Here is a 13,316-nt window from a genome sequence, read left to right as displayed (position 1 = left end):
CAAAGGTGTAGTATTGCAGTCAGTAAGCAGGCGCGTTGAGGAGGAAAAAAACAACAAAATTTCGCATTTATCACGTGCGTGACGTCATCATTTTGGTACATTATATCTAGAACGAATGATCCATACAAGGAATCTAGATGCATGCACCCTTCCTCGTCACTGCCTGTTTCAATGCATCTCAAGAAACTTAATAAATTAATTCAGTTAATTCCAGCAACAGTTCTCGAGACAAGGGAGTTAGTCCAAGAAAAATTGTCACTTGTGGAAATCGAACCCGAGTTATCTCAAAATTTTTTACCAGAGTAAATTACCAATTTGGTCCCTCGACTATGTCGATTTCAACAATTCAGTCCTAGTCGTTTTGATTTCTTTAATCAAATCCTCCGACTATCAAAATTTTAACCAATGTAGTCCTCCGGTAACTTGGATGGCCAACTTCCGGCGATGGTAAGGGTAGTTTTGTAACTTCGCATTTATTCCCGCTGAAGCCTAATATTTGGCACTTTAATTAACCAGCTTTGTTGTCTTTAGTCAAAATCCCCAAACTTTGTCAACATAAACCCTAGGGTAGTAGAAGGCGCAGTGGAAGTCGAAGAAGAAGGCGAAGTAGAAGGTGAACTTGTCTGAAGTTCGAAGAAACAAAATAATGGCAACTGATGGTGGAAGCGGACCAGGTATTTATACTTTGCACATCTTGCTTTATTGTAATGCGGAAAGAAAGAGACTTGGTTTATTGTAGTATATTCTCAGTGGGGACCATATACATATGAATTTTCGTAGTTGGTAATGATGGGGACCAGTGTGTGAGTCAATGGGGACCAATATTAATGGGGACCATTGTGTTGTCTGTGCATAAAAGGGGAGCAGTGTGTTGAGTAAATGGGGAGCAGTTTGTGAGCAAATGGGGACCAGTGGGGACCAAAGTACTTTGTTGCAATCCGATTAATTTTTGAAGTCATATGGGAACCATGTGCTTTTACTTTTATTTGTTAATTTTGTTGTCAGGCAGCATGTTTAAAGTGGTTTTACTTGCTTTGTTTAAACTACTTTTTTTATTGTTATTGTTTTCTGTGCTATTATATTATATACAAGTTGTTATAGTTTCCCATTAAACCTAAGTCATGGGGATGAGGATTATGATGATGGGGGTGAGGAGTATGTTGATGATGGTAGTGAGGAGAATGATGATGATGTGGATGAGGAATACGATGATGATGGTAGTGAGAAGTATGTTGATGATGGCAGTAATGTAGAAGATGATATAGAGTTTGATAAATGCATTGATGAAAATGTGGAATTTGAAGGGGTTGGAAGAAATAATGAAGAAACTGAACATAGGAGAGAAGAAACTATTTTAGGTGAAAATGTGGACTTATCTGATGATAAGGAAATTCTGGAAAGTGATGAAGAAGTCCAAGAGGATGTGTGGCAGGCAGGTAGGCCTACAGGTCAAGGTAATGCTCCAGTATTATGGATTGGGAGGACATTCACAACTAAAAAAGATTTTAAAGAAGCAGTTTTAGAGTATGGAATTAGAAATGGGAAAGAGTTGAAGTACATCAGGAATGACAAGGTCAGAGTTGTAGCCATTTGTACCCATGAGTGTTGCAATTGGAAGATCACATTGAGAAGAGTGCCAGATGAGGTGTGCTGGAGGGTACTAAGTTTCAATGATAAGCATGAAGGTTGCACATGGAGTGAGAAGAATAGACTGCTGACTTCTTCAAAAGTAGCTAAGAGGTGGAAGAAAGAACTTAAAGATAACTCCAAGATGACAATGCATGAATTCAGGAAAAAGATTTGGACTTCTGAGCATTACAGTTTGAGTTCTAGACAAGCCTATAAGGCAATGACCTTTGCTAAGAGAGATATTAAAGGAGAAGCTGAAGATAACTTCAAAAAAATATTGTGTTATGATGCTGAAATCCGGAAAACAAATCCCATGTCCAGATTTTTAATTAAGTTAACTGATGATGGAGGCAAGGAAAGGCTTAAGAGAGTATACGTGTGTTGGGAAGCTTGTAGGGAAGGTTTCAAGTATTGTAGGCCATTAATTGGTGTTGATGGTTGTCATCTTAAGGGTAGGGCAGGTATGCTACTGACTGCAGTTTCAATAGATGGGAATGAAGGGATTTTTCCACTGGCATATGCTTTTGTTGAAGGAGAGAATAAAGACAGTTGGTGTTGGTTTCTAAAGCTATTGCAGAGGGACCTCGAGGACATTGAAATCAATGAAAATAACCTAACATTTATGTCCGACAAGCAAAAGGGTTTGATACCAGCTTTTCATGAGGTTTTTCCTAGGTCAAGTCATAGATTCTGTGTCAGGCATTTACATGGCAATATGAGAGTGGCAGGTTTTATTGGACAACCAATAAAAGATGCATTGTGTAAGGCTGCAAGAGCAACAACAGTGAATACCTTTACAACTGCTTTTAGAGAGTTAAAGGATCTTGATGTGAAGGCATTTGAGTGGTTGGCAGATAAGCATCCAGCAGAATGGTCAAGGTCACACTTCAACACAAGGGCTCAATCTGATATGCTGGTTAATAATATCTGTGAAAGTTTCAACTCCATGATCCTAGATGCAAGAGAGAATCCTTTGATCAGTTGCTTAGAGATTTTAAGAAAACAACTTATGGTGAGGTTTTATGACTGTAAGACTAAGGCTTCTAAATGGTCTGGACCCATATGTCCAAATATTGTTAAAAAACTAGATGTTGTTGAGCAACAAGCTGGGTCCTTTTGGTGTTATCAAAGTAGTGAGACTTTGTTTGAAGTAATAGGGCCAGTGGATCAGCATCAAGTGGATTTGGGAAGACATATTTGCTCTTGTAGAAAGTGGGAACTAACAGGGATCCCTTGTAGACATGCAGTTTCTGCAATTTGGAAAAAATATGGCAAAGGACATGTTTCTGATTATGTTCATCCATGTTATTCAGTCGAGACTTATAAGCAAAGTTATGAAGGTTGTATTCATCCAATTGCTGGACCTGATGAATGGCCTGTCATTCAAAGGGAGCCACCATTGCCACCATTATACAAAACACAAGTTGGAAGGCCTAAGAATTTGAGAATGAGATCTGCTGGAGAGTTGCCAAATGAAAAGAGAACATATAAAAGGAAGAAGAAAGCTGAGAAAGAACCTGTAAAGCTAACTAAAGATGGTGTTCATGTATCAAGGAGTTTTGTGAGGCTTCATTGCACACATTGCAAGCAACCAGGCCATAACAGCAGGACTTGTCCTTTGACAAAAAACAAGAAGGTATACATTCTGTTAATTGCTTCTTTTCCTTAACTTCAAAACTAATTGCTACTCTATGTTTCACAGAAAGCAAGTAACCCCAGACAACACCTTGGTGAAAGTAGTGCTACAATTGAGAATCCAGTGAACCAGAATCATACTCCAGCTAATGAAGTCAATCTGAATGATTTAGGTAATTAATTGTTTGTATTTCTAAACTGAATGAAGTAGATCATAATGAGTTGTCAATTAATTTTTTTTACCTTGTAGTTGACATAGACATTACTAATGGATGTGAGAATGAGACTGATGTGAATGGAGTTGATCCATTGTTGGATGAAGTGGATGGAACTGCTGTGAATGAGGCTGAAGTCAATGATCTGAATGATTTAAGTAATTAATTGTTTGTATTTCTAAACTGAATGAAGTAAGTCAGAATGAGTTCCCAATTAATTATTTTTTTTTACCTTGTAGTTGACATAGAGATTACTAATGGATGTGAGAATGAGACTGAAGTGAATGGAACTGCTGTGAATGGAGATGAAGTGAATCAGAATGATGTGGATGGAACTGCTTTCAATGGAGCTGAAGTGGATGGAACTGCTTTCAATGTAGATGATCCATTGCTGGACCAATGGGATGCAATTCAAATCCCATGGGAGGTTTTTGATAACACACAAGAACCACCATGTGATGACACAGAATCAGAGGAAGCAACATCAGAAGCCTATGCTAGAGGACCCCCTAAGGCTATGTCTAAGAAGGGAGGAAAACAGAAGAAAGCATTGGGATTAACCAGGAAATACAAGACTAGATCTAAATCTATGTTCAAGAGCAAGTTCCATGGGAACTCTAAGGAGCCAATAGAAATTGAGTAGGAGTATAACATTATGAAGTTTCTTTTTTTTTTTTTTTTTTTTTTTTTTTTTTTTTTTTTTTTGTGGTCATAACATTGCCAAACTGTGGTTTTTTGGGTGGTTGTTAAGTGTTTTGGCAGTGAACAACCCTTTGCTACTAAATCTATGTAAACTGTTATGGCAGTCAACAACACTTTGCTATTAAATCTATGTTTGACTCTTCTTGTTAGTTGTCAATTAAACCATACTTCTATTTTGGCAGTGAACCACACGAAACTTCTTGAGTCAATAGCTCTCTATTTTGGCAGTGAACCACACCATTCAAATAGACCAATTTAACATTATAAACCACACCAATAATTTACTCTCTGCTCAGTATCATTCAACACCAATAAACAACATACCAAGATAACATTATAAACAACACCAAGTTAACATTATAAGGTTCAGGAACATAGCAACCATTTCATTGATTCAACAAATAGTTAACATGTTACAACATAATATCAAGCCAACATTTTAAGCCTCTTTTCCCTAACTTCAACACTAGATACAGATGACAAAAAATACAACATTGCCAACACTAAGATTACAGTCCAAACGAACAATAGTTTAAGAGTAAACTTCCAATTCACACTTGATTTGCCATTCATTCTAGTATTGCCAGCTACCCTAATTTTCCTTCTCAATGCCTCATTTTCTTCTTCGTGGCGATTTATTCTTCGCAATAATCCTGGAATTATTTTCTTCGACCTTGAGCACATGGGAGGATCGAACCATTTAATAAACCCACATCCAAACACATTGCCCTGTACAAAAACAAATCCCAAATTCTCACATTCGAACTTCAACAAAAACATGGTGATCAAAATTCCCAACTAGGATTACAAAAAAAAATAAAAAAAACTTACATTTGAACGAGAGCATTCCCAATATCTTCTCCCAGGGTTATCATTTGTCCACGAAGTTTTCAGATTCAACAAATGCCCACAATTACAATTGGGAACTGATATGAACTCACCGTAATGATGAACCCTCTGATCTGATTGGCAGGAAGAAGAGGACCTTTCGCCCATGTTGGAGACGAAGAAGCAGTGTTGTTGGTTGGAGAAGTGGAGAGAGTCGCAGACGGAGACGAAGAAGCAGTGTGGCTTCGTTGTTGTTCGTTGTTCATCGATTAGGTGTTGGTGAACAATGAACATATAGCCGGTGAACGGAGAGCATAGTGAACTTCCCATAATATCCCTCAAAATATGCCATCCAAGTCACCGGAGGACTACATTGGTTAAAATTTTGATAGTCGGAGGATTTGATTAAAGAAATCAAAAAGACTAGGACTGAATTGTTGAAATCGACATAGTCAAGGGACCAAATTGGTAATTTCCTCTTTTTTACCACAAAGAAAGCTCATTTGCCATCCACTTGAGCTAGCATGATGGGTTAGATGTCAAGTTAACTCTATAGCAATTGAACTAACCCTTTAACAATTAAAAATTAAAATTCAGACCTCAAATCTATAATGCCTAACATCTAAATTCTTAAAACCCTAATTAATTTCCTGTCGCTCCTCCAAAGCCAAATTCGACGGTCGACGACAAGGCCGACGAGTCGACGCGACGCAGCCCTCCCCTTCGAATCTGCAAAGAAGACGACAGCCGACGTCGCTGCTTCCCGCCCTCAACTGCGAATGCGAATCTAGGTATGTCTTCTTCATTGAGTTTATTGATAAATGCATTTTTGTCTATATCTTTACCCTTTCTTGAACCCATTTTATTTGTGAATTGCCTAAAAACTTGTGTGAATTGTGACTAATTTATGTTCATTTTATGTCAAGGTGCAATCATTTACAACAGTGAGGAATTCAATGATTTTTGGGAAGATTCGAGCAATTCTCGGACCAAGAGATCAATCAAAGAGTTTGGAATGCGTTTAGGAATTTTCAAGAGCCTCGTGTACGCCCATCCACCTGACCATGCATCCATAAGCAGTTTGTAGCTGAGAGTCCCGTACGCCCGTACGCATGCCAGTACGTTTATTCTAGTGAACACTGGAATATTGCGTACTGCCTCAGGGATAGCAGTCCCTCTGTGCTCTGTTCACTATTTAGGTGCGGATTCACTCATTTTCACACGGTTTTTGACCCATGGTTGAGCTCTAGCTTCTCTCTTTCACTCCCTTTCATATTTTAGTGTTAAATTGGGCTTAGATTTAGGTTTCTTAATACTTTTGAAGCTTGTAATCTTGGAGTTGAAGCTTCGATTCTAATATTTCAAGATTTTACCATCCAATTTCTTTAGAGAAATTTCTTTCTCTTATCTCTTTATCTTATAATGTTTATGCTTTACACTATGTTTTTGTGTTCTTTATGCTATTTAATCATGAGTAGTTAATTTATGGACTTGAGTTAGGGTTGTATTGTCAATCTTGATGCTCTATTTGTGATTAGTGCATAAAGGGAATTTTTGCCTACCTAGGGTTCTTGAGTTTATGAAGGATTTGTGTGTTCGTATTTTGTTAATGCTTGGTGTACAACATTCATCAACATGTTTTGGAGAATTCTTGGCTAAAATGAGAATTGGGTCAAGAATTTAAGCCACTCCTTGCATAAACGCGATTTATTCCTATGAAAATATGGAAAATTGGGGGTTAGTAGTGATGCTTTGTGTTCTTGAAGAACTTGGAGTTGATTCACCACGAGAGTGGGACAATTCCTTGTTGTACGTTCTAATCCTTTTTAATTTGCTCACGTGAGTGACAGATTAGGATTCCTACGTGCATCCTCTCAAATTCTTGGTTGTGTGATTTTCCCCAATCCTTAGATTGCGCTATGCATCTAGATGATAATACTCCATAGCTTGAGTCCTATTTCTTTGTTTAGTGTTTATATCTTGTTAATATGTGTTTGTGTTACTTTGTTTAGTTATCGTAACCTTTGAAACTTGTTATTTTCTTAGATTCTTGTTGATCGATTTCCTTATGCTAGTCCCTAATTGTTTGTGATTGTGTATTATGTGCCATAAATCCCAATCCCCCGAGGACGACATTTCACACACGTACACTCATCATCACTCATTTTTGCTACAATCATTTATTCATTGATTCTACATCGCTAAGGCTCCCATTCTTGATTCTTCGACTGAAATCTACGATATTGTGAAGGCTTCAATTTGTTTCATCTAAAGCCGTGTGAGGTGCACCACTGTAGTGTGAATTTGGAATTTTTGGATTGTTAATTTGTTATTGAGAATGTGATATATACTTTAATAATTGGACTGTTAAAATGTAGGAATTATGATATACTTTGGGGTATCTACTGCGTGTAATGTATACATATACTCGACCATGCAACAACTCAATATAGAAAATGATCATTTTAGCCCTCCACTAACATCTATCAAACTCTTTGTTAACGGATGGACCAATGGTGGAACAATTCTAATAGTCAAAGGAATTTATTTCGTCCAAATTAAAAGACGATGACCAAATTTAGAAAATCACAATAGTTGGAAGACTATATTGTTAGAATTAACTCTAAATTAATTTAATTTAATTTTTTTACAAAAAAATATTTTGAATCTTGTGATACCCCAAAGTATATCATAATTCCTACATTATATGTACGAGTTAAATACTAATTTGATTCTTATGTTAGATATAAATAATCCAACTATACTGAACAATACTATACGAGAAACATAACTTCGTATAAGCGAAAGCGATAGTCGTGTTGATCTCCAGCTACAGTTGATGTTTTTGTTGTGTTGCCTCTAAATGGTAGACCGTTAGTCATATTTTAATTTGCCTCATACCTGACTCAGAACCCTAAATGGTGTATTGGTGTCTACTGAGCAGTATGAGTACCGTAATTGAATGTGTTATCTAATCTATAATCCTGTATTTGAAAAAGGAATTGATCGTGATTTTGAACCTGTTCTTGGGGTAATAAAAGGGAGGTGTTAGTAATAATGTTATTATTGTATTATATTATATAGTTTGTATACTTGTGGCTGTAAATTAATTAGTTAGTTAATTCTAGTCTATAGTCTAGTAGAGTTAAGTGGTAATTTTGATATAGGTCTCTATCTTGTAATCTCTCAGCATCGAATGAGATTTTGAATTCCCTTCTCTCATGGGAGGTGACGGGAAATGACTAAAATGCCCAGACAATAACGGGGTCATCAACGGCTTCATGACGGAACAATAGTAGAAAGGTTCAATTGGCAAAAAATTAATTAATTGGATGACGAAATTAGTTAAAATTAGAAACTAAAGAATACATTGACAATTGAGCAATCAAAATGTTCATTATCTCTTTGATTCTTACTTAAATTTCCCACTCACAATCCAAGAATAGTGGCCACAAAACATGCAGTATAACTTTCATGTGAACAGTGGCCTAAAAACATGCCAAGGGTTTAACTTTAATGGTGTAAGTGACAATAACGGCTTGTTATAGTTGAATGTAGATTAATCTGTTGGGAATAGAATATATAGTCAATCACCTCGAGATGATCGACCTAGCTTCTTTGTGCCTTAAATATATTGAATGCCTCATAATTTTTTTATGATGCATCCCTGCAAACTCGGGACGAGTATAGATCTGAATATACCCCAAATACCCAATATAATTAAGATAGAACAGCAATCTTGTAAGGTAAAATTAATTATTTATAGATGTTTTTTTTAAAAAATTATTTAACAGATACCCAAGCTACCTAGCTAACTAATCAACCTACGTACCTACTGCTAACACAAAGAATCTAGCTAGCTAGGTTTATTATGAACACAAAATAACTTAAATTAGCAAACAGCCTCCACCACGAGCTTCTTGGTACGGCTGCCGGCGCAGTTCGTCGTTCCAAACACGCTCTCAGAAGCCGTAACCGAACACGAAGCCTTCCCCAAACACGCAGTTTTAAGGATGTTCACGGCGTCCTTTGCGCCGCCACACACGCCCTTCTCGAAGCCGCCGCCGCAGCTTCCTCTTGTGTCGCCGAAGTTGGCGTACTTGATCGCCGTAATGTTTCGGCCGCCTTGGCACGATATCTCCGCCACCTTGTTCTCGTACGCACTTGCGCAAACGCCTCCGGTCCTCACCGTCTGGAAGCGGACCCGCGACGTGTTGCCGCCGGTTTCCTCGAACAGGACCAACTCGTTGTCGCCGCGGCGGTTCAAGAACGAGCGCGGGACGTGGTAGAATCTCTGCGTCGGGTTGCCGCAGTTGGAGAGGCATTTGTTGTTGTTGTATTCGCCTCGATAGTCGCACGCCTCCGTCGGACAGTCGTCGCCTTTCGCCAGAATCAGCCAGTAACGGCCCAAGTTGTTGCCGTTAACCCATGCAAACCCTTTTCCCATACCCATCAGATCCACCACCACCGGATCTCGCCCCGCCGGAGCCTTGAAGCTCGTCTATATGTAACAAATTATTTTATTATAACAATATTCAACAGAAACCAGCATTCACTCCTAGAGGGTATGTGGGGCCTAACTGATCAACAAAAATCAGTATTCACTACCCGAACGTGGGGCCTAGCTGATCAACAGAAATCAGCATTCACTACTCGAGAGTATGTAGGGCCTAGCTGATCAACAGAAACCAGCATTCACTACTCGAGGGTATGCGGGGCCTAGCTGATCAGCTCAAATCAAGAATGATAATTTATTATATGTATGTACCTTGTACCAAGTCATCCTACGAGCGGTGGGAAGGTGGTCGGAAAGCCATTGAGAAGCGGAGCGAGATTTGTTGCTGCTTCTAAAGAGTTTATTCTCTTCGCCGCGGAGTCCAACCTTGTACGACCATTTGTGGGATCCGAGGTTTTTACGTACGGTCTCGTCGCCGTTCTTGCCCACAATCTCAACGCCGTAGAGTCCGTTTCCACCCAAATCGAAATATGGACCATAGTTCTGCGTGAATTGAAGTTCAATATAATATAATTTTACTAGAAATTGCATGCAATATTTATGAACGTAACCCAACATAATGTTTAATGTGTATGAACCTGAAATCCAATAGAGGCACTAAGGAGTGTGAGTAGATTCTTCCCATGATTCAATTTAATGTTTGTCTCGAACAAGGAATTGTTATTCCATTGAGAATCTGTAGTCAATTTAATTATAAATTATATTAGATATAATTTTGAGATTTCTAATTAATCACCAAATGGAAAAATTGAGAATCAATAATAATCATACCAACATATTTCCCATTGGCATAAACATGCAACACTTGACCCGTGCCATTAACCCCAAGCCTCATGTCTTTGCTCCAGATAGGGTCATCTTTATCTAGGTTTACACTAAAATTTAAAAAATAAAAATAAAAATTAGTAATATAAAATTGTCACCTAAAATTTAATTACAGAAAAAAAAATTAAAAATATATATATACCTTGTCATGTACCATATGTAGTCACTGACATCATTGGCAACCTTTTGATCCAAAATTTGATTTGCGGTGAATTGACCTTTGCCGTGAAGAATGGTATCATCCGCCACCTCAGGCCTCCAAGACCACCGGAGAGCGGCGGCGGCCTTACCCCCCTCTTTCACCATCACTGTAGTTTGGGTATTTACCTAAACACCCTCAAACATAGTCAGTTAGTTTAACTGTAGTATTTAGTCTGGGTATTTCCTTAATTTCATCAATATAATCACCAAATTTAATTTATACCCTGGCAGTGTTATAAACTTCTCTCTTACAATCTGGGAGAATGCTAACAGACCAAGCAGGAACCTTGTAATCAGTTCCTTGGTAGTTGATGGTGGCATCTGCTGTCTCATTAGAATTGCTAAAGAAACAGGTTTTTGTGCCATTGAAGGCATAAACTGTAACCTGAAGCGGTACGGTGCACGGACAAAAATTTAGAGTTTTTTCAATTAATTACGTAAATCGAACTTAATTAGTTACACTAAAAGATACCTGAATAGAGTTATCTAGCTTTGTGGTTGTAATATTACCATACACAATATTCTTCTCTAGGGAGTGCAACACATTGTGAAGTTCCTTCAAGTGACCATATTTTGGTTGGTTTAAATTGCCATATTCGTCGAGTGGAGCATTATAATCATATGTAGTAGTTATATATGGACCACCAGCTGTTCGCCCAAAATTCGTCCCACCATGATACTGTCATGTTATAAGTAATTATATTAAATGTTTAAAATATATATAATAATTAAACAAAAGAGGAAATTAATTAAATTTAATATAAGAGAACACAAACCATATAATAGTTCTGGAAAGTTCCTCCCAGTTGAAAAAACCTTGCTACGGAATATGCAAGATCCTCTGCAGTCCTATATGGGTCTTTGCCACCCCATTTCTTGAACCTTCAATATATATTTCCACAGGCATTATATTTTTATATAATAAAACAAAATATATATTCTCAAACCATATTTTTCTTCTACTTACCATCCAGTCCAATTCTCAGTCCACATCTTTGGGGTGGTAGGGTTCTTGGGTTTATATTGGTCACAATACCATCCATTGCATGTTTCAAGCTGTAACCAAATATATATCATTTACAAAGCTTAATTAGGCAACCATAAATATAAAATGTTACATATATTCATTGTAACGTATATTCTAGGAAAAGAAAGAGATACAATTCTATGTAGCACGATATATAGATGGTAGATTTTGCGTTAAGAGACATGAATATACCATTGGGTCAGGGGCATCTTGTTGTTGGCACATGATCCATGGAACTCCAATGTGAAACGAATTGGCCAATTTGGCACACCAATTAATATACTTTTTTCCATCATCTCCATAAGGTCCATTTATATTACCATACTCATTCTCAATCTGTGCTAGGATGACAGGCCCTCCCTGTGAAGCAAACAGCTTCTCTTTCCTCACCTTCTCAACAATCAACGTTGTAAACTTTTTCATTTCCCCCTGAAAGTTTCAAAATCATCAAATCAGACCACATGGGTATATACATAGAGACATGATCAAACGAGAACAGAATCTTAGGATTGATTAATGGATCTTCGATCACTTTTTAAGTGAGAGCATGTTCTCGATCATCTGAACATATATATTGAAAACTAAACAAGACATTATTGTTGTGTACATACCATAAACACTCGATCGTTGGTGCGGAACGCCTTAAGGCCAGGGATGTTGTGCAACCATACTGGGAATCCTCTATGGATATATATATCACCCAAAAAATATAATTACGGAGCATTATAATGCAGGATTAAACTATAATTTAAAGAAATTGATAAAATTAATTACCCATAGTTCCATTCAGCACAAACATATGGGCCTATACGGAGGACAACGTAAAGTCCATTTTTTTGACAAGTTTTGATAAACTTAATGAGATCACGGTTGCCGGAAAAGTCATATTGTCGCCGGACCGGCTCATGGGCGTTCCAGAAAACGTACGTCTCAATTGCATCCAACCCGCCTTCCTTCGCCTTCTTCATCAACTCAGGCCACATCTACAATTAAGGAAGAAATTAACGTTAATTAGTTAGCCATGAACTAACTTAATTACACTGGAATCCTTTAAGCTAAGGGCAACATTGTTGTCAAGCCGGGAAGAAAAACATTATGGATTCAGTGTACCTGAGCAGTGCTTCTGGGATAATGAATAGCGCCGGAAAGAAGAACCCGGCGTTCACCGTTGATGACGATAGCTCTGTCGTCATGAGTGACATTATACGCACACGTCAGCGATGAGGTGATAGAGGCAAACACAAGAAAGGTTAGTGCAAAAATGGTGTTAGGGGAAGCCATGGTGATCGATCGATAGATGATGAAGAGAAAGGATGCTAGAATTATTGCTATATATAGAGGCAAATTTACCAAGTTGTTTAATTTGTTGAGTAATAATGCCTAATGACTCTCTCTTATCCAAAACAAATTTTTTAATTTGAAAATTCTAACACTCTGATTGTAATAATATATATAAAACAAGCATGACCTACAAACCTCTACACAATTTTTTTAGCTAACCTAATAATATATTTTTTATTATAATCTCTAAATCTATTATTAGCTAACCTAATAATATATATGCAGTTCTTCAAAATATAATCTCTAAATCTAGAATACTCAATCTAATAAAAAAAATTAAAAAGTATACTTTAATCATACTCCTTACAAAGAATTAAAGATTAGAGTATATAATATAATATAATATAATACTTGTCAATGATCTCTTTGTCACCCATCGACAGATATAATTATATGA

General features: G+C 37.4%; 1 protein-coding gene across 1 annotated transcript; it reads right to left on the bottom strand.

Annotated features, from left to right (window-relative positions):
- Positions 1–8,814: 8,814 nt before the first annotated feature.
- On the bottom strand, positions 8,815–12,859 carry LOC109190549 (beta-galactosidase 15-like). The gene is made up of 13 exons (XM_019341049.1): positions 12,689–12,859; positions 12,353–12,561; positions 12,190–12,259; positions 11,771–12,007; positions 11,519–11,607; positions 11,328–11,433; positions 11,024–11,230; positions 10,775–10,936; positions 10,493–10,677; positions 10,297–10,400; positions 10,104–10,201; positions 9,778–10,008; positions 8,815–9,510 (listed from the first exon to the last, which is right to left on the bottom strand). The coding sequence occupies exons 1-13, from the start codon at positions 12,857–12,859 to the stop codon at positions 8,902–8,904; spliced, it is 2,478 nt and encodes an 825-aa protein (XP_019196594.1). The 3' UTR covers positions 8,815–8,901.
- Positions 12,860–13,316: the final 457 nt, after the last annotated feature.

This window comes from Ipomoea nil, unplaced genomic scaffold (genome assembly GCF_001879475.1).
Source record: "Ipomoea nil cultivar Tokyo-kokei standard unplaced genomic scaffold, Asagao_1.1 scaffold1576, whole genome shotgun sequence".
Taxonomy (NCBI): domain Eukaryota; kingdom Viridiplantae; phylum Streptophyta; class Magnoliopsida; order Solanales; family Convolvulaceae; genus Ipomoea; species Ipomoea nil.
The sequence above is the reverse complement of the archived record's forward strand: the minus strand, read 5'-3'. Positions and strand labels throughout refer to the sequence as shown.

Bases quoted from the DNA above. Each gene is read 5' to 3' on its own strand.
- LOC109190549 (XM_019341049.1), bottom strand. From the start codon at position 12,859: ATGGCTTCCCCTAACACCATTTTTGCACTAACCTTTCTTGTGTTTGCC. The intron at 12,008-12,189 runs GTATGTACACAA...TGAAACTTTCAG, and splicing joins CCAACGATCGAGTGTTTATG to GGGGAAATGAAAAAGTTTAC. The intron at 10,202-10,296 runs GTATGATTATTA...AATTGACTACAG, and splicing joins TGCCAATGGGAAATATGTTG to ATTCTCAATGGAATAACAAT.